Below are 21,088 nucleotides of genomic sequence, written 5' to 3' on the forward strand. Positions count from 1 at the left end.
GGGCGCGGTGGCTCAAGCCTGTAATCCCAGCACTTTGGGAGGCCGAGACGGGCGGATCACGAGGTCAGGAGATCGAGACCATCCTGGCTAACACGGTGAAACCCCGTCTCTACTAAAAATATACAAAAAATTAGCCGGGCGAGATGGCGGGCGCCTGTAGTCCCAGCTACTCGGGAGGCTGAGGCGAGAGAATGGCGTAAACCCGGGAGGCGGAGCTTGCAGTGAGCTGAGATCCGGCCACTGCACTCCAGCCTGGGCGACAGAGCGAGACTCCGTCTCAAAAAAAAAAAAAAAAAGGAACAGCAAAAATTTTCCCTTGAATTCTTTTACCCATCAGGTATGGTTTCATTTCTGTGCTTGCCTTCGTAACAATATAACAATCTCTCTCTCTCTCTCTATTTTTTTTTTTTTTTTTTTTTTTTTTTTTTTGAGACAGGGTCTGGCCTAGGCTGGAGTGCAGTGGTGCAATCACAGCTCATTGCAACCTCTGCCTCTCGGGCTCAAGACATTCTCTCACCTTAGCCTCCCGAGCAGCTGGGACACTACAGGCATGTGCCACTGTGCCCAGCTAATTTTTTTTTCTTTTTAAAAATATTTTGTAGAGATGGAGTTTTGCCATGTTGCCCAGGCTGGTCTCACTCCTAGACTCAAGCGTTTTTCCCCCTTTGGCCTCCCAATGTGCTAGGATTACAGGTGTTAGCCCACGCCCAGCCTCATAACAAATTTTTGTTTTTAAAGGATTATTTATATATAATTATCTCTTTCCTCATCTCTTTTGCTTTTCAGGACAAATTTGTTAACTAGGTCCTCTTCTAGCTATTTTTCCAGCAGTATTTAACATAATTTGACGACTTCCTCCATTAAAATAATGCATGTAAAATATCTATTCTCATCTATACAAAAATATATATAATATATACAAATATGTGTATGTCCAGGTTAAAGAATAATAAAGTAAATACCCTTTTACTTGAAGAAATACAAAATTATGCCAGGCACGGTGGCTCACACCTGTAATCCCAGTACCCCTGCACCTCAGCCAAAAGAAATATAAAATTGCTAGTAGCTTTGATCCCCCATGTATTCTTCTTTGATCTTATTTTACCTTCTGTTCCTCTCACATATAATCCAAACTTAATTTTTGAGTTATTTGTTTCCTGGACTTTTATAATACTACTACCATGCCTGTAATATTCCCGAATAATATCTTAATTCATTCAACAAATATTTTCAATGCCAGCTGTGTCTAGGCATTGTTTTGTCTCCAGAGATACCAGAGTGAACAGATATAGATTCCTGCTTTTTCAAACTTAAGTTGATATTATAAACAAATAACATATATATATATTGTGTTCATTGAATATAAAGGTTATGTAGAAAAATCAAGTGGGGGCCTGGTGCGGTGGCTCACGCCTGTAATCCCAGCACTTTGGGAGGCCGAGGTGGCCAGATCACCTGAAATCTGGAATTCGAGATCAGTCGGACCAACATGGAGAAATCCCATCTCTACTAAAAAAAAATTAGCCTGTTAGCCGGGTGTGATGGCGCATGCCTGTAATCCCAGTTACTCGGGAGGCTGAGGCAGGAGAATTGCTTGAACCCAGGAGGTGGAAGTTGTGATGAGCCAAGATCGTGCCATTGCACTCCAGCCTGGGCAACAAGAGTGAAACTCTGTCTCAAAAAAAAAAAAAAAAGAAAAAAAGAAAAATCAAGTGGGAAGAGGAATAGTGAGTGCTTTCACTAGAGGGGAAATTATGCAATTTAAAATGGGATCATCAGGGAAGGCCTTATTATGAAGGGAATATTAAAGCAAAGACCTGCGAAAGAGGAAGCCTTATTGATATCTGAGAATGAACATTCCAGTAATAACAAATGTAAAGGCACCAGAGTTCAAGGAACAGCAAGGAAGCCAATAGTGTCATGAGATATTGTGAATGAATGTGCTATGAAATGTGAAAGATAAGAGGGGTGATGAGGTTTGGAGTGGTTCCTAAGTTGTAAACTGTGTAGATCATTTTTGGGACTTTGTCTTTTATTCTGAGTGAGGTAAACAATATTTGACCAGTTTTTAGAAGAATTATATGATGATCTGGGTTATATTTTAATCTGGATCACTGTGGCTGCTGTGTTGGAAGCAAAAGTAAGGAAAAGAAATAGATAGGAATGCAATTTTCAAGCAGGAGATGGTAATGACTTGGACTAGAGTGATAGCAATTGGAGGTGATGAAAAGTGATTGTGTTTTGAAGGTCAAATAGGCAGAATTTCCTGATAGATTTTATTATGAGACATGAATGAAAAAAAAAAAAAAAAGATGATCCAAGGATGGCTGTTGAACAACTAGAAGAGTTGAGCTCTGATATTTTGAGATGACTGGGATTAGGAGAAGACTATATTTGAGATGAAGATGAGGAATTTAATTTGGGTAGGTTTAAGATGCTTGCTGTATATATAATTCAGTGGGCAGTTGGATATATGAATCTAGAATTCAGGTTAGAAATTTGCCTAGATGCATATATTTTATTATAGTCATGATTTTATTAAAACTGAAATTAGTGTAGAACAGAAAAAAGAGGTTCTAGAGCCAAGCTCTGGGGCACTGTGATGGTAAGAAATTGGAAAGATGAGGAAGAAATATCAAAGGAAGCTGAGAATAAGTGATCAGTATTGTAGGCAGAAAACCAGGAGACTGGAAGGTAAGTGCCAAAAATGTTTTAAAGAGGAGGGAATAGATTATTTGTAAGAATGAATCCTTGGATTTGACAATGTGGAAATTACTGGTGATTTTGAGCAGAGCAGTGATATGACACTGTTGGAATCTTAGTTGGAGTTGGTTAAAAGCAAATGGGAAGACTGGTAGAAATGTAAAATAGTGCATCTGCTGTGGAATATAGTTTGGTGGTTCCACAAAAAATTAAATGTAGAATTACCATATAATCTAGCCATTTTATTTCTAGGTATGTACTCAAAAGAATAAAAAACTAGTATTCAAACAAATTGATGTACGTAAATGTTCATAGTAACTCTCTTCAGTGATCTCCCCAAATGGAAACAATCCAAATGTTCATCTGTGGATGAATGAACAAATTATGGTATATACATACAGTGGAATAATATTCAGCCTTAAAAAAAATGAAATTTTGACCGGGTGTGGTGGCTCATGCCTGTAATCCCAGCACTTCAGGAGGCTGAGGTGGGTGGATCATGAGGTCAGGAGTTCAAGACCAGCCTGGCCAACATGGTGAAACCCTGTCTCTTCTAAAAATACAAAAAGCTGGGCATGGTGGTGGGTACCTGTAGTCCCAGCTATTCAGGAGGCTGAGGCAGGAGAATTGCTTGAACCTGGGAAGCAGAGTTGCAGTGGGCCGAGATCACACCATTGCACTCCAGCCTGGGCAACAACAGTGAAACTCCATCTCAAAAAAAAAAAAAAGAGAGAAATGAAGTTCTGATGCATGCTAAACATGAATGAACCTTGAAATTTCTATGCTAAGTGAAATTAGCCAGACACAAAAGGACAAAGATTGTGTGATTCCACTTAGATGATTTTCTCTAGAGAGACAGAATAGGCTATATGTATGTATGAAAGGGAGTTTATTAAGGAGATTGACTCACACGATCACAAGGTGAAGTCCCATGATAGGCATGTCTGCAAGTTGAGGAGTAAGGAAACCAATGGTGGATCATTCCAAGTCCCCAAACCTCAAAAGTAGGGAAGCTGACAGTGCAGCTTTCAGTGTGGGCCAAAGGCCTGAGAGCCCCTGGCAAACCACAGGTGTAAGTCCCAAAGTCTAAAAGCTGAAGAACTTGGAGTCTGATGTTCAAGGGCAGGAAGCATCCAGCACAGGAGAAAGATGAAGGCCAGAAGACTCAGCAAGTCTAGTCCTTCCACATTCATCTGCCTGCTTTATCCTAGCCATGCTTCCAGCTGGTTAGATGGTGCCCACCCAGATTGAGGGTGGGTCTGCATCTCCCAGTCCGCTGACTCAAATATTAATCTCCTTTGGCAGGACACACCCAAGAACAATACTTTGCAGCCTTCCATCCAATCAAGTTGACAATCAGTATTAACCATCACAGATGAGATATTTAGAATAGGCAAAATCACAGAAACAGAGAGTAGAATAGACATTGCTAGAGGCTGTAGGATACAGGGAAGTTGAGTTAGTGCTTAATAGGTAGAGTTTCTGCCTAGTATGATGTAAAAGCTCTGCAAACATATGGTGGGGATAGTTATGCACTATTTTGTACTAAATGCCACTGAATTGTATACTGACAAGTGGTTAAAACTACAAATTTTATTGTGTATATTTTATGCAAAAAGGACAGATAAAAATGCAAATGGTGGTAGAATAATTGTTGAAGAGTACAGAAAACTCTTTCAAGATGGTTTTGTTATGAAAAGCATAGAAATGGGGAAATAGCTGGTTGGGTTTGTGGAGCTAAAGACTTTTTTTTGAAAGATGGGAGTAATTATAGCATATTTGTTTGGTGATATGAGTGATCTAATAGAGAGGAAAAAATTGATATAGGCAAGAGGGGAGAATTGCTGGAGTAATATTCTTGAGAAGATAAGAGGGCTTGGCACCTTTTGTAGAGGTGGAAAGTCTGATGACCTCTAATGGGACAATAGGTCATTCATTCATGATAGCAGGAGAGAAAGCAATGTGATCTTGCACCCACATAAGTGGTTTGGTAGAAAAGGTGGTAGTGGTTTTTGAAAGTTCTCTTCTGATTGTTTTTTTCTTTAAATAGTTCTCTTAACTCAGAGTAAACATGGGAAAGGAGGAGAAGCTTTGAGGAAGGGGAAGAAGGTGTAAAATTGTCATCTTGGGGAGGATGAGGAGTAATTGCCTTTGCATATGTATGTTCATTAGGGACACTAAGGACCTACTACACAAAAGTGATCATGAATTTGAAGATACACTAGTCGTTGTGGTTGTATATATTTTCTGGTCATATTCTGCTGCTTTAGTTAGGGTGATGGTGAAAATAATCTGGAGGACAAGATCAATGCAGAATAGAAGGTCAAAAAACTGAGAAATCAGACTTTTGGAATGATCATCTCTCTGGATATTGAAATCACCAAGAATAATGACAGTGGTAATGTGGGACTGAATCCAAAATTAAATCTTCAGACAACTAGTAGAATGATGTGGGATTGATTTATGAGTCTAAGAAAGAAGGATGATGGGTCTTACAGAGACGTTCCATGTATTTTGCTATATTTTGAAAAATGCTGATATAAATGTTCTGGTACAGATATTCTGACATATGTATCTAGAAGAGTTTCTTTGGGATATACTTCTTTTTTAAAAATTTTATCGCCGGGCACAGTGGCTCACGCCTGTAATACCAGCACTTTAGGAGGTCAAAACAGGTGGATCGGCCGGGCGCGGTGGCTCAAGCCTGTAATCCCAGCACTTTGGGAGGCCGAGACGGGCGGATCACGAGGTCAGGAGATCGAGACCATCCTGGCTAACATGGTGAAACCCCGTCTCTACTAAAAATACAAAAACTAGCCGGGCGAGGTGGCGGGCGCCTGTAGTCCCAGCTCCTCGGGAGGCTGAGGCAGGAGAATGGCGTAAACCCGGGAGGCAGAGCTTGCAGTGAGCTGAGATCTGGCCACTGCATTCCAGTCCGGGCGACAGAGCGAGACTCCGCCTCAAAAAAAAAAAAAAAAAAAAAACAAAAAACAGGTGGATCGCTTGAGCCCAGGAGTTCCAGATCAGCCATGCCAATATGGTGAAACTGTCTGTACAGAATAATACAAAAATTAGCCAAGCAGGATGGCGTGTGCCTGTAGTATGAGATACTTACTAGGCTGAGGTGAGAGGATCGCTTGAGCTGGAGGAGTGGAGGTTGAACTGAGCTGAGATCATGCCACTGCCACTCCATCCTGGGTGACAGAGCAAGACCTTGTCTCAAAAAGAAAAAAAAAAAAAAAAAGAAAAGAAAAGAAAAAATTATGTCTGGGTTACCAGGGACTGTTTAGTAGTCGTTTTTGGTGCTTCTCCTCTTCTGTCTGACCTTTAAATGTTGGCATATAGGGCTTGGTCTTTGGTCCTCTCATCTTTTCTGTGTACACACTCCCAAGGTGATATAACTCGATCATGATATAGATGCTAATAGACTATCAAATTTGTGTCTCCACTTTTCACTTTTCCCTGAGCTCTAGAATTCAACTGCCTATTTTATATTTCCACTTTCTTATCTGGTTGATACTTAACACAAACAGAACTCTTGATTTTTCTTTGCAGTTGTGCACCCCCCACCCCCACTATTTTACCTTTCATTATATTGCAACATTATCTACTAATTTGCTCAGGCTTAACATTTATCAGTATCTTTTCTTCTCCCACCACATCTAATCAGTCAGCCTGTTCTATCAGCTGTACCTCTAGGATGCAGTCATTTCTTATTAACTTTATTGCAACTTATAGACCAGTAGTTTTCAAACTTGTTGATCTCAAGGCTCCTTTGCATTCTTAAAAATTATTGAGAACTCTGAGGCGTTTTGTTTATTCAGATTACATCTACTCATATTTATGGTATTAGAAATTAAAACAAATCTTAAGAATATGTATTTATTTTAAAATAAATTTATTATATGTTGATGTGAATATCATTTTATAGTAAAAGTAAAATTGCTATATTTTAAAAGGTAAGAAGGGACATGCATTGGTTTTATTTTTGTAAATATCTTGAATGTCTGGCTTAGTAGAAGATAGCTGAATTTTCGTGTCTGCTTCAGTATTTAGTCTGTTAGGACAGATTTTAATTAATGTATATGAAGAACATCTAGCCTCACATAGATATTTATTTGGAAAGGAAGGGGTATTTTAATAGCCTTTTCAAAAATTGTGGATATTCCTTTTGATATTACACTAAAACTTATTAAGTGGTAATTTAAAAAGATTTATTGGGCTGGGCATAATGGCTCACACCTGTAATCCCAGCACTTTGGGAGGCTGAGGTGTGCAGATCATGAGGTCAGGAGTTCGAGACCAGCCTGGTCAACATGGTGAAACCACATCTCTACTAAAAATGCAAAAATTAGCCTGGTGTGGTGGTGAATGCCTGTAATCCCAGCTACTCGGGAGGCTGAAGCAGGAGAATTGCTTGAACCCAGGAGGCGGAGGTTGCAGTGAGCCAATGTCATGCCACTGCACTTCAGCCTGGGTGACAGAGCAAGATACTGTCTCAAAAAAAAAAAAAAAAAAAAAGATTTGTTGTTTCTTCAGCACTTAGAAATTGCCTGGTATGTTTTCTACAAATATTTGTTTTTTGAATTAGTATGTGCATCCATCCATTATCCATACATCTGCCCACCTTTTCATCTGCTTTTCAGTTTACAAAAATTTATGGACTAATTTTTCAGGTTTTATTTCTTCTCCAATTTCATTTTTTGTGGATTTATTCTTTCATGTCTGCATTTTTGTAAAGGAGATAAATCCATGTGAAATGAGCTAAACTTTTGAAATAGTAGTATAGGTATTATTCCAGGCAACTTGTTACATTGTGGGGTTATAGCAGTGGGAAAAAAAAATGTTTCTGTTACCATGATTTTAAATTTAGCGTAGATTTTCTTTGTATTAGTGCTAAAGCTACACAATTTATAGCTACAATAGATGGCAAGTTATAAAATACTTGAAAATAGTTGGGCGCTGTGGCTCACGCCTATAATCCCAGCACTTTGGGAAGCTGAGGCGGGCGGATCATGAGGTCAAGTATTCAAGAGCAGCCTGGCCAACATGGTGAAACCCTGTCTCTACTAAAAAAAAAAAAAAAATTTGCAAATAAATATTAAAGACTTTTCTACTTAAGATAATTCAGTATTTTCTAATATGACAAAAGTTGAAAAATAGAAAATAAGTTTCAACTAAAGTTTGTGTCATAACTTGATTGATTTAATTTTTTAAAGTTTGGGCAAAAGATAATGCGTATATTAGCTGTACTATCTTAACGTCATTCTCAATTCTACTGAAAAAATTATTTTCGTAATTCACTGATTTCGCATTGATTAAATTAAAGAGATAAGGATTCATCTTCAAAATTAAAACATAATAAAATAAGATATTAAAAAATAAGAAGGCAACTGTTGACAAATATTGTTGGATATATTGTCAGTTTTTTTAACATCAAAAGTCCTGACATGTAGCCTGGGCAACATAGTGAGACCCTGTCTGTACAAAAAATAAATAAATAAATTAGCAGGGCATGGTGGTGCTTGCCTATAATCCTAGCGACTTAGAAGGCTGAGGTGGGAGGATTGCTTGAGTCCAGGAGTTTGAGCTCCCATGAGCCATGTTTGCACCACTGTACTCTAGCCTGGGTGACAGAGCAAGACTGTGTCTCCTTAAAAAAAAAAAAAAAGCCTGACATTTTGTAAAAAGAAAAAAAAGATACATTTTCACTTTTAGATGATCAGAATAAAGCACTTATTTTTGTAGAAGTTTTTGAGGGAAGTCAAGGATTGCAAGTTAGGTACTGTCCTTTTTGGTGATTTTTGCCTGTTTACTTTTAAATTTGAAATTATTCTGACACATTTCTGTTAACTTGAATGTTGAGAGGAATTATATTCAACTAAATCAGTCAAAATAGGCATTTATCCAATCTGGGCAACAGAGTGAGACCCCATCTTTATTAAAAAAAAAAATAGCCAGGTTCAGTAGTGTGCACCTGTAGTCCTAGCTACTCTGCAAACTGAAGTGGAAGGATCGGTTGAGCCCTGGAGGTTTTAGGCTGCAGTGACCCATGGTCTTGCTACTGTACTGCAGCTGGAGCGACAGAGGAAGACCTTGTGTGAAAAACACAAAAGCAAACAACAACAAAACAAAATAGTCATTTGTGTATACAACTTTTATAGACTTTTTGGGCAGTATTTGTCAAAATCTTTTTATAATTTTAGAACATTTATGTTTCTCAAAGTTTTCTCTTAGGGAGATACCTTGATATTAAGGAGGAAAGCATTAGAATTCATTGTTCAGCTTGGATTTGAAGAATGTTTGGAGTTAATTTCTGGTTCATATTTTGGTTAAGAAAACAAGATCATGTTTCTACAATAGCATTTCGAACAGTTGATATCAGTCCAGCAAAAATCATGCCAAATTAAATCTAGCATTTTTCTAATAATGTTTAAAATAGTTCTTGTAATGTGCGAGTCTTTTTTTTTTTCAGACAGAGTCTCGCACTGTTGCTCAGGCTGGAGTGCAGTGGCGCAATCTCGGCTCACTGCAAGCTCCGCCTCCCGGGTTCACGCCATTCTCCTGCCTCAGCCTCCCGAGTAGCTAGCTGGGACTACAGGCGCCCGCCACCACGCCTGGCTAATTTTTTGCATTTTTTTTTAGTAGAGACGGGGTTTCACCGTGTTAGCCAGGATGATCTCGATCTCCTGACCTCGTGATCCACCTGCCTCGGCCTCCCAAAGTGCTAGGATTATAGGTGTGAGCCACCGCAGGAGTCCTTTTAATCAATTAATTGCTTTTTCTCTCTAATAATTGTAGACAGCTGAAGCGGGATCAATTTAAAAAAATTCAAGTTTACTTCAGTAATCATTCTAGATGACAGAATTGTACTTTAAAATAGCTACATTGTATATATAAGTACTAGAAACATCCAAGAAATAGGAGCCTACATTATATAAAAATATAAAATATAAAAAGCTTTATTATGAATAATGAGAATAATCAGTTGATACTCAATATAGAGAAGTCACTGTGCTTAAAATTGTAACTTTTAGTTCAAGAACTTTTATTGGGCCTAAGTTAAATACTGGTTTTTTAAAAAAGTGAGCTTTGACTTTGCATTTAAAAGTGATGAGTATATCTGTTTCCTAAGAATGAGGGGAAGTAAATAATTGGCAAACACAGGCTGGATACGGTTTTTTAAAAGTAACCTTTTCTTTTTGGAATAATTTTACTATCACAGACAAGATGCAAAGATAGTAGAGAATTCCCTTATAATCCTTACCCAGTTTCCCTTATTATTATGTTATCACAGCATATTTGTCAAAATTAAGAAATCTTCATTGATGCATTACTGTTAAATTTTAAACATTAATTGAATTTCATGATATCTTTTTTCTGTACCATGATTCAAACCAGGATACCATGTTGCATTTAAAATAGTACTTTTGAAAAATAATGTATTTAATTTTTGAAACATATAAATAATTTGTTGTAAGCATCTGGGGAGTAAGAATTTTTTTTTTGCTAGTATCTAGATTAGTACAGGTGTACCTCAGAGATATTGTGGATTTGGTTCTATGCCATTGCAATAAAGCGACTATAGCAATAAAGCGAGTCACAGAAATTTTTTGTTTTGCCCAGTGCATAAAAAGTTATGTTTGCACAATACCATAGTTTAAGTGTCCAACAATATGTCTAAAAACACTATACATACCTTAATTAAAAGTACTTTATTGTTAAAAAATGCTAACAATCATCTGCACTTTTAGCAAGTCATAACTTTTTGCTGGTGGAGGGTCTTGACTCAGTATTGATGGTTGCTGTCTGAGCAGGGTGTTGGTTGCTAAAGGTTGGAGTGGCAGAGGCAGTTTCTCAAAATAAGACAACAGTGAGGTGTGCCACATTAATTGACTCTTTCATGGAAGATTTCTCTGTAGCATGGGATGCTGTTTGACTGAATTTTACTCAGAGTAGGACTATTTTTGTTTGAGACAGAGTGTCTCTCTGTCACCTAGGCTGGAGTGTAGTGGTATGATTTTGGCTGACTGCAACCTCTGCCTCCCAGGTTCAAGCAATTCTTGCACCTCAGCCTCCCGAGTAGCTGGAACTACAGGCATGCACCACCACGCTTGGCTAATTTTTGTATTTTCAGTAGAGATGGGGTTTTACCACATTGGCTAGGCTGGTCTCAAACTCGTGGCCTCAAGTGATCCAGCTGACTTGGCCTCCCAAAGTGCTGGCATTATAGACGTGAGCCACCGTGTCTGGCCTCAGAGTAGAACCTCTGTTGAAATTGAAGTCAGTCCTTTTCAAACACTACTGCTACTTTATCGACTAAATATACAGAACATTCTAAATTCATTGTCATTTCAACAATGTTCTCAGCATCTTCACCACGAGTAGATTCCATCTTCAAAAATCACTTTCTTTATTTATCCATAAGAAGCAAGTCCTCTTCAGGCTCCACTTCTAAATCTAATTCTCTAGTAGTTACTTCCTCCACCTAAGTCTCGAACACCTCAAAGTCATCCAGGAGGGTTAAAATCAACTTCTTTCAAGCTCTTGTTAACGTGGATCGTTTGACCTCCTTCCGTGAATCACGAATGTTCTTAATGGAATCTGGAATGGTGAACCCTTTCAAAAAAGTTTTTGATTTTCTTTGCCCAAGAATCACTATCTATGGTGGCTATAGCCTTACAAAATGTATTTCTTAAATAATAAGACTTGAACTTCAACGTTACTCCTAATCCATGGGCTGCAGAATGGATGTCATTTTAGCAGGCATGAAAAACAATATTCATCTCCTTGTATATCTCCATCAGAGGTGTAGGGTGACCAGGTGCATTGTCAGTGAGCAGTAATATTTTAAGAAGAGTCCTTTTTTTTGAGCAGTAGGTTTCCATAGGCTTAACATATTTAGTAAACCATGCCATAAACAGATGTACTGTCATTCAGTCATTTTTTTTTTTTTTTATTCCATTCATAGAGCACAAGCAGAGTAGATTTAGCATGATTCTTAAGGGCCCTAGGATTTTCAGAGTGGTAAATGGACTCTATCTTCAACTTACAGTTACTAGATATGTTAGCCCCTAACAAGAGCATCTACCTGTCTTTTGAAGCTTTGAAGCCAAGCACTGACTTTTCTCTAGCTCAGATCTCATCTTCTTCCAGGAGAAGGCTCTTTGGTCTATGTTGAAAATCTGTTGATTAGTGTAGCCATTTTTGTTAAATCTTAGCTAGGTCTTCTGGGTAACTGCGTGCAGCTTCTACGTCAACTCTTGCTGTTTATCTTGCACTTTTATGGTATGGAGACGTCTTCTTTCCATAAGGCTCATGAACAGACCTCCGCTACTGTCAGACTTTTCTCCTGCAGCTTTCTTATGTCTATTAGCCTACATGGAATTTAAGAGTTAGGGCTTTGCTCTGAATTCAGCTTTGGCTTAAGGGAGTGTTGTGGCTGGTTTGATTGTCTATCCAGATCACTCAAAATTCCTCCATATCAACAGGCTGTTTTACTTCCTTATCACTTGTGTGTACGCTTTTAATTTCCTTCAAGACTTTTTCTTTTGCCTTAATGACTGGGCCAACTGTTTGGCTCAAGATGCCTACCTTTCGGCCTGTCTTGGCTTTTACATCCCTTCTTCACTAAGCTTAATCATTTCTAGCTTTTGATTTAAAGTGAGAGACAGGGACTCCTCCTTTCACTTAAATACTTAGACCATTGTAATATTACTAATTAGCCTAATTTCAATATTGTCGTGTCTCAGGAAATAGGGAGGCTCAAGAAGGGAGAGGGGAATAGCTAGACAATGGAGCAGTCAGAACACACACATTTTAAGTTCTCAGTCTTAAAGGGACATGTTCATGGTGCCCCAAAATAATTCCAATAGTACCATCAAAGATCACTGATTACAGATCACCATAACAGGTAATAATAATGAAAAATTTTGAATTATTGGGAGAATTACCAAAATGTGACGCAGAGGCACAAAGTAAGCCTGTGCTATTGGGAAAATGGTGCTGACAGACTTGATTAACGCGGGGTTGCTACAGACTTTCAATTGGTAAAAATTGCAGTATATGTGAAGTGAAATAAAGCAGAGTGCAATACAATGAGGTTTGCCCCTACTTCTTATCTAGCTGGCCTTCAAAAAGTATTTGTTGCATGATTGAATGAGTCTATGAGATTTAGTAGGAAACATATTTTGAAAAGAATATCCTTCATTCTGTTTCCTTCATAAGAACTAGAAAGAGCCTATTTTATCTTTTTGCATTTCATCACCACTTTCTTTTTTATTTCAAATAGTGAGAAGTCTTGGAAATGACTGAAACTACACATTGTTGAATGTTTTAGTGAATATAAAATGAACTGAGGTTATACTCTATGTAAATTTTTGGCAGAATACATGAATTATTTTATGAGTATGGGACTGTTATTGCACATAGCTTTCACTTTTTAAAACAATATTAAGAAGGAGTTTAAAAAGTATTTAAATTCTCTATATATGTTGAGACTAGCATATTCAACCTTTATACCATGGATAATCTGTTACAGCTGTTTTTGTTGCACCTGCTTTCTTGCTTAATAATTAGATTTCTTGAATCTTAAAATTGGCCTTGTTTTAATCAATTAATCATAACAATGACACTTTATTGCTCTTTAATACTAATTTTGATTTACTTAATATTCTTATATTTCTTAGCTCACAGAAATGCAAGCTGAGAGTAGTTATTACAGTCCACAGAAAGTAAAATCTAAAGAAGTATTGTGTTGGGAACAAGAAGGAACTACAGTTGAGGTAATCTTTCAATATTGAACCTGTAGTTTTAAATATTATGTTCTTTGTTTAATATTTTATAAGTACATGCTTTTATCAGATGTAGTATATTTAAAAATACAAGGAAGATGTTTCTTATTTTAATAGAGTTTACTATCCCTTAGATAGTATAAATAAATAGTATAGAATAAATTTAGAAATGACATAATTCTAAAGATGTTTAACTAATTAAGAGATTCTAAGAGGAAAGCCTCTAACATTTTTATTAAATTCAATTTCTTAGTTCTAATGTTTCCTTTCCTCTTATAGGCCCTTATGATGGGAGAACCTTTCTTTGATTGCCAGATTGGGTTTGTTGGTTGCAGAGCCATGTGCCTTAAAGGAATTATGGGTGTTAAAGATTTTGAAGAGAATATGAATAGAAGTGAAACTGTAAGTCCCTTACCTCCACCCTTTTTTGGATAGGATATAGGAATAATTAAATGCTTATTGAAGTGTTCAACCATATGATAACTGTTAGACTATATATATCTCAGGCTTGAGAGAGGAGCTTTAATACTTCTCCCTCTGTTTCCCTTGCAAGAAATTATACAGCTCAGGGAAGTTTAGGAAGTTGGTAGCACCTAACACCTGGACAGTAGTTACTACTACTTTCTAATTCATGAATGTTTCTTCTTTTTTGTTTATGGCAGTTATTTGGAGTTTCCTTTTGGTTTGTTAAAATATTCTTAGCCAAAATAGTCAATGAAAATGGAGTAGCAGCATTCCTTATCTTTCTGTTTTAGTGATTTCTTTTGACTAGTAAATGGGCATCATAAAATGAAGGTTTTATTTTAACAGGCTAATGATTTTTGTTCCTGTTATAAATTTTGCATTTGTTTTCAGGAAGCCTGTTTCTTCATTTGTGGTGAAAATTTGAGTACTAAAGGTTTCACATACCTTACAAATTCATTGTTTGATTACCGAAGCCCAGAAAATAATGGTACTCGTGCAGAATTTATCTTGGATTCAACTCATCATAAGGTCAGAGAATATATATTTGAACCAAATTCTAGGCTATGTTTGGGTGGACACATTGTGTGAATACTTGTGATTTCTAGCTTTCTTTTGAAATAATACCTTCTGAATGCTAATTGTTTATTAAAACATTTAGAGTGCATTTATACAGCGTGTACATGTAGAAATGTTTGAGGAGTGCACAGAGATCTTTACTTTTATTTAGTATGTAAACATATTTTGCTTATTTATGCCCTGCTTCAAAAATAATCATGGAAGAAACATGTTGAATTACCTCTGTTAATTTTTGTTACTTTTAATATGTGGGATTGATGGGAAGAAATGAGGAATTTACCCTTTTACTGTGTATGCTTCTTAGTATTTTTTTTTTTTTTTTTTTTTGAGACGGAGTCTTGCTCTGCCACCCAGGCTGGAGTGCAGTGGCCGGATCTCAGCTCACTGCAAGCTCCGCCTCCCGGGTTTACGCCATTCTCCTGCCTCAGCCTCCCGAGTAGCTGGGACTACAGGCGCCCGCCTCGTTGCCCGGCTAGTTTTTTGTATTTTTAAGTAGAGACAGGGTTTCACCGTATTAGCCAGGATGGTCTCGATCTCCTGACCTCGTGATCCGCCCGTCTCGGCCTCCCAAAGTGCTGGGATTACAGGCTTGAGCCACCGCGCCCGGCCGCTTCTTAGTATTTTTTAAATGTAAGAATATATTAATATGTTTATGGAATATTTATACATTTATGAAATCAGTTAAAAATTCAGATAATTACCTGAAGATTAGTGCAATAGGATAATTTACATTTTACTCCTTTTTATCAAGATTTACTTTCATTGTTAAAATACTTAAGTTGACTTGCATAATTGACATACATTTAGAATATTTTAGTATATCTTTAGTGTTTGAATTGTTTCATGTAAGTGTATTGAAGTATTTAAGGATTAATTCTGTTTGAGAGTGTACATTATTAGACAGTTTAGTGATAGTGATAAATGTCAGGAGTGTACTATCTCATCTATTGTAGTTATTTATTAACTAGATGTGATTAATAAAGTGGTCAAAATGTCTCATAAAATTATGGATGTCCTTTTTGTGAGGTCTGTAATAGATGTAATATTACCTTTCTTAGAAGTAAATTCTTAGAATAACCTCTGTTCTTTTGGTAATCCTTTGTGGTGTTATACATTCTATATAAGGGTGTGTGTCTAACCTATCAAGCTTTAAACTCAAAAGTTTCTTTTATACAATGTTTGTTCTGTTTGCATTGCTTCGTTGACAGGAGACATACACTGAGATAGCTGGAATGCAACGGTTTGGGGCTTTTTATATGGATTACCTGTATACAATGGAGAACACTAGTGGCAAAGGTATTGGCTTCTTTCCTTTATGTTTGCCATTTCTTGAACAACTGAAACAAAGCCTTCCTCAGAATCAGCTCATCCTTGACTGGTTGTACTCTGCTACATAAGATTTACCTCTAGCGCTTTGGGGAGTGGTTTAATTTTAACGTCATGTTAGAATTGTCTTAGATTCTTGTCATTTCAAATCCGTTCTTTATATAGCTGATTGGAGACATTTTATGTAACCTATTGTTCTCATATGTACCATATATTATGATTCTGATACATCAAATTTTATATTACATTACATTTTTAAAAAGAATAAACCTTTTCTATTCTAAATACATTTTGAAGGTGGTACTAATTTTTAATTAAAAAGAATGTGTTGTATCAATCAGAAAAATAGAAAATCTTCCAGAGACTTTAGATGCATAGATTGTGTTATTTTATTATGTATCTTATTATTGTTTTATTTTATATTTTTTGGAAATAAATGACATTTAAAATTTTTCAACTTTTTTTTAACTTCTATATCAATATATAATGTTGTACTTACTTTTCAGTCTTTTTTATGTTGAAAAGTTAGTGAAGATAGGTTCACTTTTTTTGGTGAATTTTTCATGTTTTTAAAAAATGATTTCAGTATATTAGGTGATATGTTAGGTACAGATGAATACAATGAAAACCAAAACATTTCCTAAGGAGCCAATAGGTGGTGTTGAACTAGGCATTTAAGTAAATGATTATAATGTAGCATGCGAAGAAGAGTAATATAGAAAACTAGAAGAAGTGTGGGTTAAAAAAAAATGACAGCTTTTGCTTGAGAGGTTGAAACTTCTCAGTGTTGATCTTGAAGTAAATTTGTTTTTGATGAAGAAAGAAGGAAAGAGTAGTAATTTTCTGGCTTCTGCTTTTGGAATGGTTTCTAAATGTTGATGGTTTCATTGGTCAATCCTTAAGTTCTTTCCCTAAACTTTCTCCCAAGGTAATTTCATTCTTTTCCATGGATTTAAGTACTTTCCATATGTTGTTGATACCCAGATTTGCATTTTCTAGTCCAAACTTCTCTAAGATTCAGAATTAAATATCCAATGCATACTTGACGTTTTTACCTCTGTGTCTGTCTCAGGTATCTCAAAACTGATTTTGTCCAAAATTGAGTTATTAATAAATATTCCTGTTACCACTTACTACCTCTGCTTCTCTATTTTTAGGCTTCTCTTCTTGGAAAATTGTACTATCATCTTCTTGTTGCTCAAGCCAGAAACCTGGGAGTCATCATGACACACTTTTTCCTTCGCTCCTAGCCATCTGGTCCACAGATGATAACAGTGGTATCACTGTTACCATACGGACTAGCATCTAGTTCATAGGTACCATCATCTCTAGGTTCTAATAGCTTTTTTTTTTTTTTTTGACAGAGTTTTGCTCTGTTGCTCAGAGTGCAGTGGCATGATCTCGGCTCACTGCAACCTCTGCCTCCTGGGTTCAAGCGATTCTCATGCCTCAGCCTCCTAAGTGGCTGGGACTACAGGCATGCGCTGCCATGCCTGGCTAATTTTTGTATTTTTAGTTGAGACGGGGTTTTGCCATCTTGGCCAGGCTGGACTCGAACTCCTAATCTCAAGTGATCCGTCCACCTTGGCTTCCCAAAGTGCTGGGATTACAGGCGTGAGCCACCGCACCTAGTTAGGTTCTAAAGCTTTCTTACTGGTCTTCCTGCTTTCACTGTAGTCCTATAGTTTCTACTGCAATCACAGGATTTAATTCTCTGCTGATAATTTTCATGGGCCTGACATTGGTTTATTTAAAAACGAAATTAAAATAGTTTACTAGATTCTGGTCTTGAGTTACTTGGTGGATAGTGATAACTATTAAGAAAGCTAGATAAGAAAGGAAAATTTTTGGAGGAAAAGATGAGTTTTGAGATAACTGTGGGCGTTGAAGTGTGAATATTCCTTGGCTAATTATATATATGAAAGTGCAACTCAGAAGTCTTATGTTCTAATAGTGTTGCAAATTATTATAGTGTTGTAGTTGCCACTTGTAAGCTGGTAGGTTTCCTCTTGTTCAATATAATGTCTTATGCATGTGCTGTGGATTCCATATCTTGTGAGGAGCTGGAATATCTAGTAGTCACCTTTCAAGCAAAGGAAACCTAGCACAGAATATCTTTAGTTGTATATATGCCTCTCCTGCAGTTTTTAAAAGATAGAAACATGATTTATGTTTGTTAGATTGTTTATATATTACTTCTGAGAAGCCAGTAGTTTGTTAACTTTGGAGTTTTTCATATTTTTCACTTCCGTGAATAGTATACAATGTTACAGATATCATAGTCCTTAACTTTTAAAACAAAACATTGGAATATTACACATGTACAGAACAGCAAAGAATTTAAAACTGAACACCTGTGTATTCTCCATGCACACCAAGAAATAGGACATTGTTAGTATCCAGTAAGCCTCCTATGTGTTTCTTTTCTACCACACTCTTCCTCCTTTACTGGAGGAGACTGCTGTTTTGAGATTCATGAGAACCACTGTCTTGCTTTTGGTTTGCCACTTATGCATCTACTTTCTTAGTTGTGCAAGCTGATTTTTTTTTGCGGGGAGAGGATGGAAATAATAAAATAATAAAATTCCACTGTTAATTTGTGAATGTCAAATATACTTTAAAATATGTTAATTCATTCAAATAATTGTTAATTTATTGCTTGCTTTTTAGGTAGCTGTGTTTATATGTTTATGTTTCTCATTATGAATCCATATTTACTTATAGGATGATGATGATCATGGTGATAATAATAGCTAATTTTTATTGATTTTAAATGTAAGACTCTGTTCTAAGTGTTTTACATGTATTAGCTTATTTAATTCTCATATCACTATAAGGTAGGTAAAATTATCCCCATTTAAAGATGAGGAAATAGCAAACTCAATACAGGTAAAGTAACAAGGACCAAGGTCATGCATAGTATGTGGGATTTGAACCCAACCTATCCAGCTCTAGAGCCTACATTCATAACTACTCTGTTGATATTTCTTTCTTTCTTTCTTTTTTTTTTTTTTTTTTTTGAGACCAAGTCTTGCTCTGTTGCCCAGGCTGGAGTGCAGTGGTGCAATCTCTGCTCACTGCAAGCTCCGCCTCCCAGGTTCATGCCATTCTTCTGCCTCAGCCTCCCAAGTAGCTGGGATTACAGGCACCTCCTACCATGCCCGGCTAACTTTTTGTATTTTTAGTAGAGTTGGGGTTTCTCCGTGTTAGCCAGGATGATCTCTATCTCCTGACCTCGTGATCCGCCCGCTTTGGCCTCCCAAAGTGTTGGGATTACAGGCATGAGCCACTGTGCCCAGCCTTCTGTTGATATTTCTTTCTTTCTTGGCTTACCTGAAACAAGAAATTCGTAGAATTTTAAGTGTTAATGAACTAGGAAAAGCAGTGAGTTCCTATAAGAGGATACTTGTAAATACTTCAAAAAAAAAAAAAAAACCGTTGTAGATAAACTCTTGTTTTTTTGTGACAACTTTTTTTTTTGTTTCCATAGTCTACATTATCAAAAAATGCCCTAAATTTTATCTAAGTAAATATCTAAACACATACTGAGTCAATATTTTTACAAAGTTTGTAGTGAATCCTGATAGTTTGAAGGTGGATTTGATTTTGTATATTTTAAGTAAGTTCATGATAGTATTCTAATTAATGTAAGAAACTAGTCCAGGCACGGTGGCTCACACGTGTAATCCCAGCACTTTGGGAGGCTGAGATGGGCAGACCATGAGGTCAGGAGTTCGAGACCAGCTTGGACAACATCATGAAACCCCTTCTCTACTAAAAATACAAAAATTAGTTGGGGATGGTGGCAGGCGCTTGTAATCCCAGCTACTTGGGAGGCTGAGGCAAGAGAATCACTTGAAACTGGAAAGTGGAGGTTGCAGCAAGCTGAGATCACACCACTGCACTCCAGCCTGGGCAACAAGAGTGAAACTCCGTCTCAAATAAAAAAAAAAAAGAAAGAAAAGAAACTAGTAAATACAGTAATAAAGGAAGCTTATATTATTTATTTTTCTTGTAATAAATGATATAATAGTACCTTGTTCACATTATACTATGGCATATAAATAAAAATTAAGTTTCCTGTGCTACTATTTCATATTGATGATAAGCTGCTGCTGCTGCTTCTCTTCTCCTCCTCCTCCTCCTCCTCCTTCTTTCTTCTTGGTGCTGCTGCTGCTTCCTCCCCCTCCTCCCCTTTCTCCCCTTCCTCCCCTTCCCCCCTCCTCCCCCTCCTTCTCCCCCTCCTTCTCCCCTTCCTCCTCTTCCTCCTCCTCGTCCTCCTTCTTCTCTGTGAGTATACTTTATGTAGTCATTTTTGTTTACAACTGAAACTCTGGAAAAATCAACATCTTTTCCCCATGAGCTTCTTATAGACACCAGTAAAAGTTTGAACCTTGTGTTCCACAAGATAACCATCGTCTGACAATTATTTTACTTTTTTTATGGTACTTGAAAGCAAGTGATTTTTTTTTTTTATTATACTTTAAGTTCTAGGGTACATGTGCATAACGTGCAGGTTTGTTAGGTATGTATACTTGTGCCATGTTGGTGTGCTATACCCATCAACTCGTCAGCACCCATCAACTCGTCAGCATCCATCAGCTCGTCATTTACATGAGGTATAACTCCCATTGCAATCCCTCTCCCCTCGCCCCTCCCCGTGATAGGCCCCGGTGTGTGATGTTCCCCTTCCCGAGTCCAAGTGATCTCATTGTTCAGTTCCCACCTATGAGTGAGAACATGCGGTGTTTGGTTTTCTGTTCTTGTGATAGTTTGCTAAGAATGATGGTTTCCAGCTGCATCCATGTCCCTACAGAGGACACAAATTCATCCTTTTTTATGGCTGCATAGTATTCCATGGTGTATATGTGCCACATTTTCTTAATCCAGTCTGTCACTGATGGACATTTGGGGTAATTCCAAGTCTTTGCTATTTTGAATAGTGCCGCAGTAAACATCCGTGTGCATGTGTCTTTATAGCAGCATGATTTATAATCCTTTGGGTATATACCCAGTAGTGGGATGGCTGGGTCATATGGTACTTCTAGATCTAGATCCTTGAGGAATCACCATACTGTTTTCCATAATGGTTGAACTAGTTTACAATCCCACCAACAGTGTAAAAGTGTTCCTATTTCTCCACATCCTCTCCAGCACCTGTTGTTTCCTGACTTTTTAATGATTACCATTCTAACTGGTGTGAGATGGTATCTCATTGTGGTTTT

At 37.1% G+C, this 21,088-nt stretch overlaps 1 protein-coding gene across 10 annotated transcripts in view; it reads left to right on the plus strand.

Moving 5' to 3' along the window:
• Positions 1–21,088, plus strand: part of VPS13B (vacuolar protein sorting 13 homolog B) — an 869,883-nt gene that overhangs the window by 103,955 nt on the left and 744,840 nt on the right. For all 10 annotated transcript variants that reach the window (XR_004435186.1, XM_033202375.1, XM_033202376.1 and 7 more), the window contains exons 9-12: positions 13,392–13,487; positions 13,776–13,898; positions 14,352–14,489; positions 15,746–15,833. Coding sequence is in view for 9 of the 10 variants with exons in the window: in XM_033202375.1 (XP_033058266.1) it covers positions 13,392–13,487; positions 13,776–13,898; positions 14,352–14,489; positions 15,746–15,833 (445 nt within the window). In the remaining variant the exon portion in view is untranslated. The remainder of the gene's footprint in view (positions 1–13,391; positions 13,488–13,775; positions 13,899–14,351; positions 14,490–15,745; positions 15,834–21,088) is intronic.

Source organism: Trachypithecus francoisi, unplaced genomic scaffold (genome assembly GCF_009764315.1).
Source record: "Trachypithecus francoisi isolate TF-2019V2 unplaced genomic scaffold, Tfra_2.0 Lachesis_group7, whole genome shotgun sequence".
In the NCBI taxonomy this organism is placed as follows: domain Eukaryota; kingdom Metazoa; phylum Chordata; class Mammalia; order Primates; family Cercopithecidae; genus Trachypithecus; species Trachypithecus francoisi.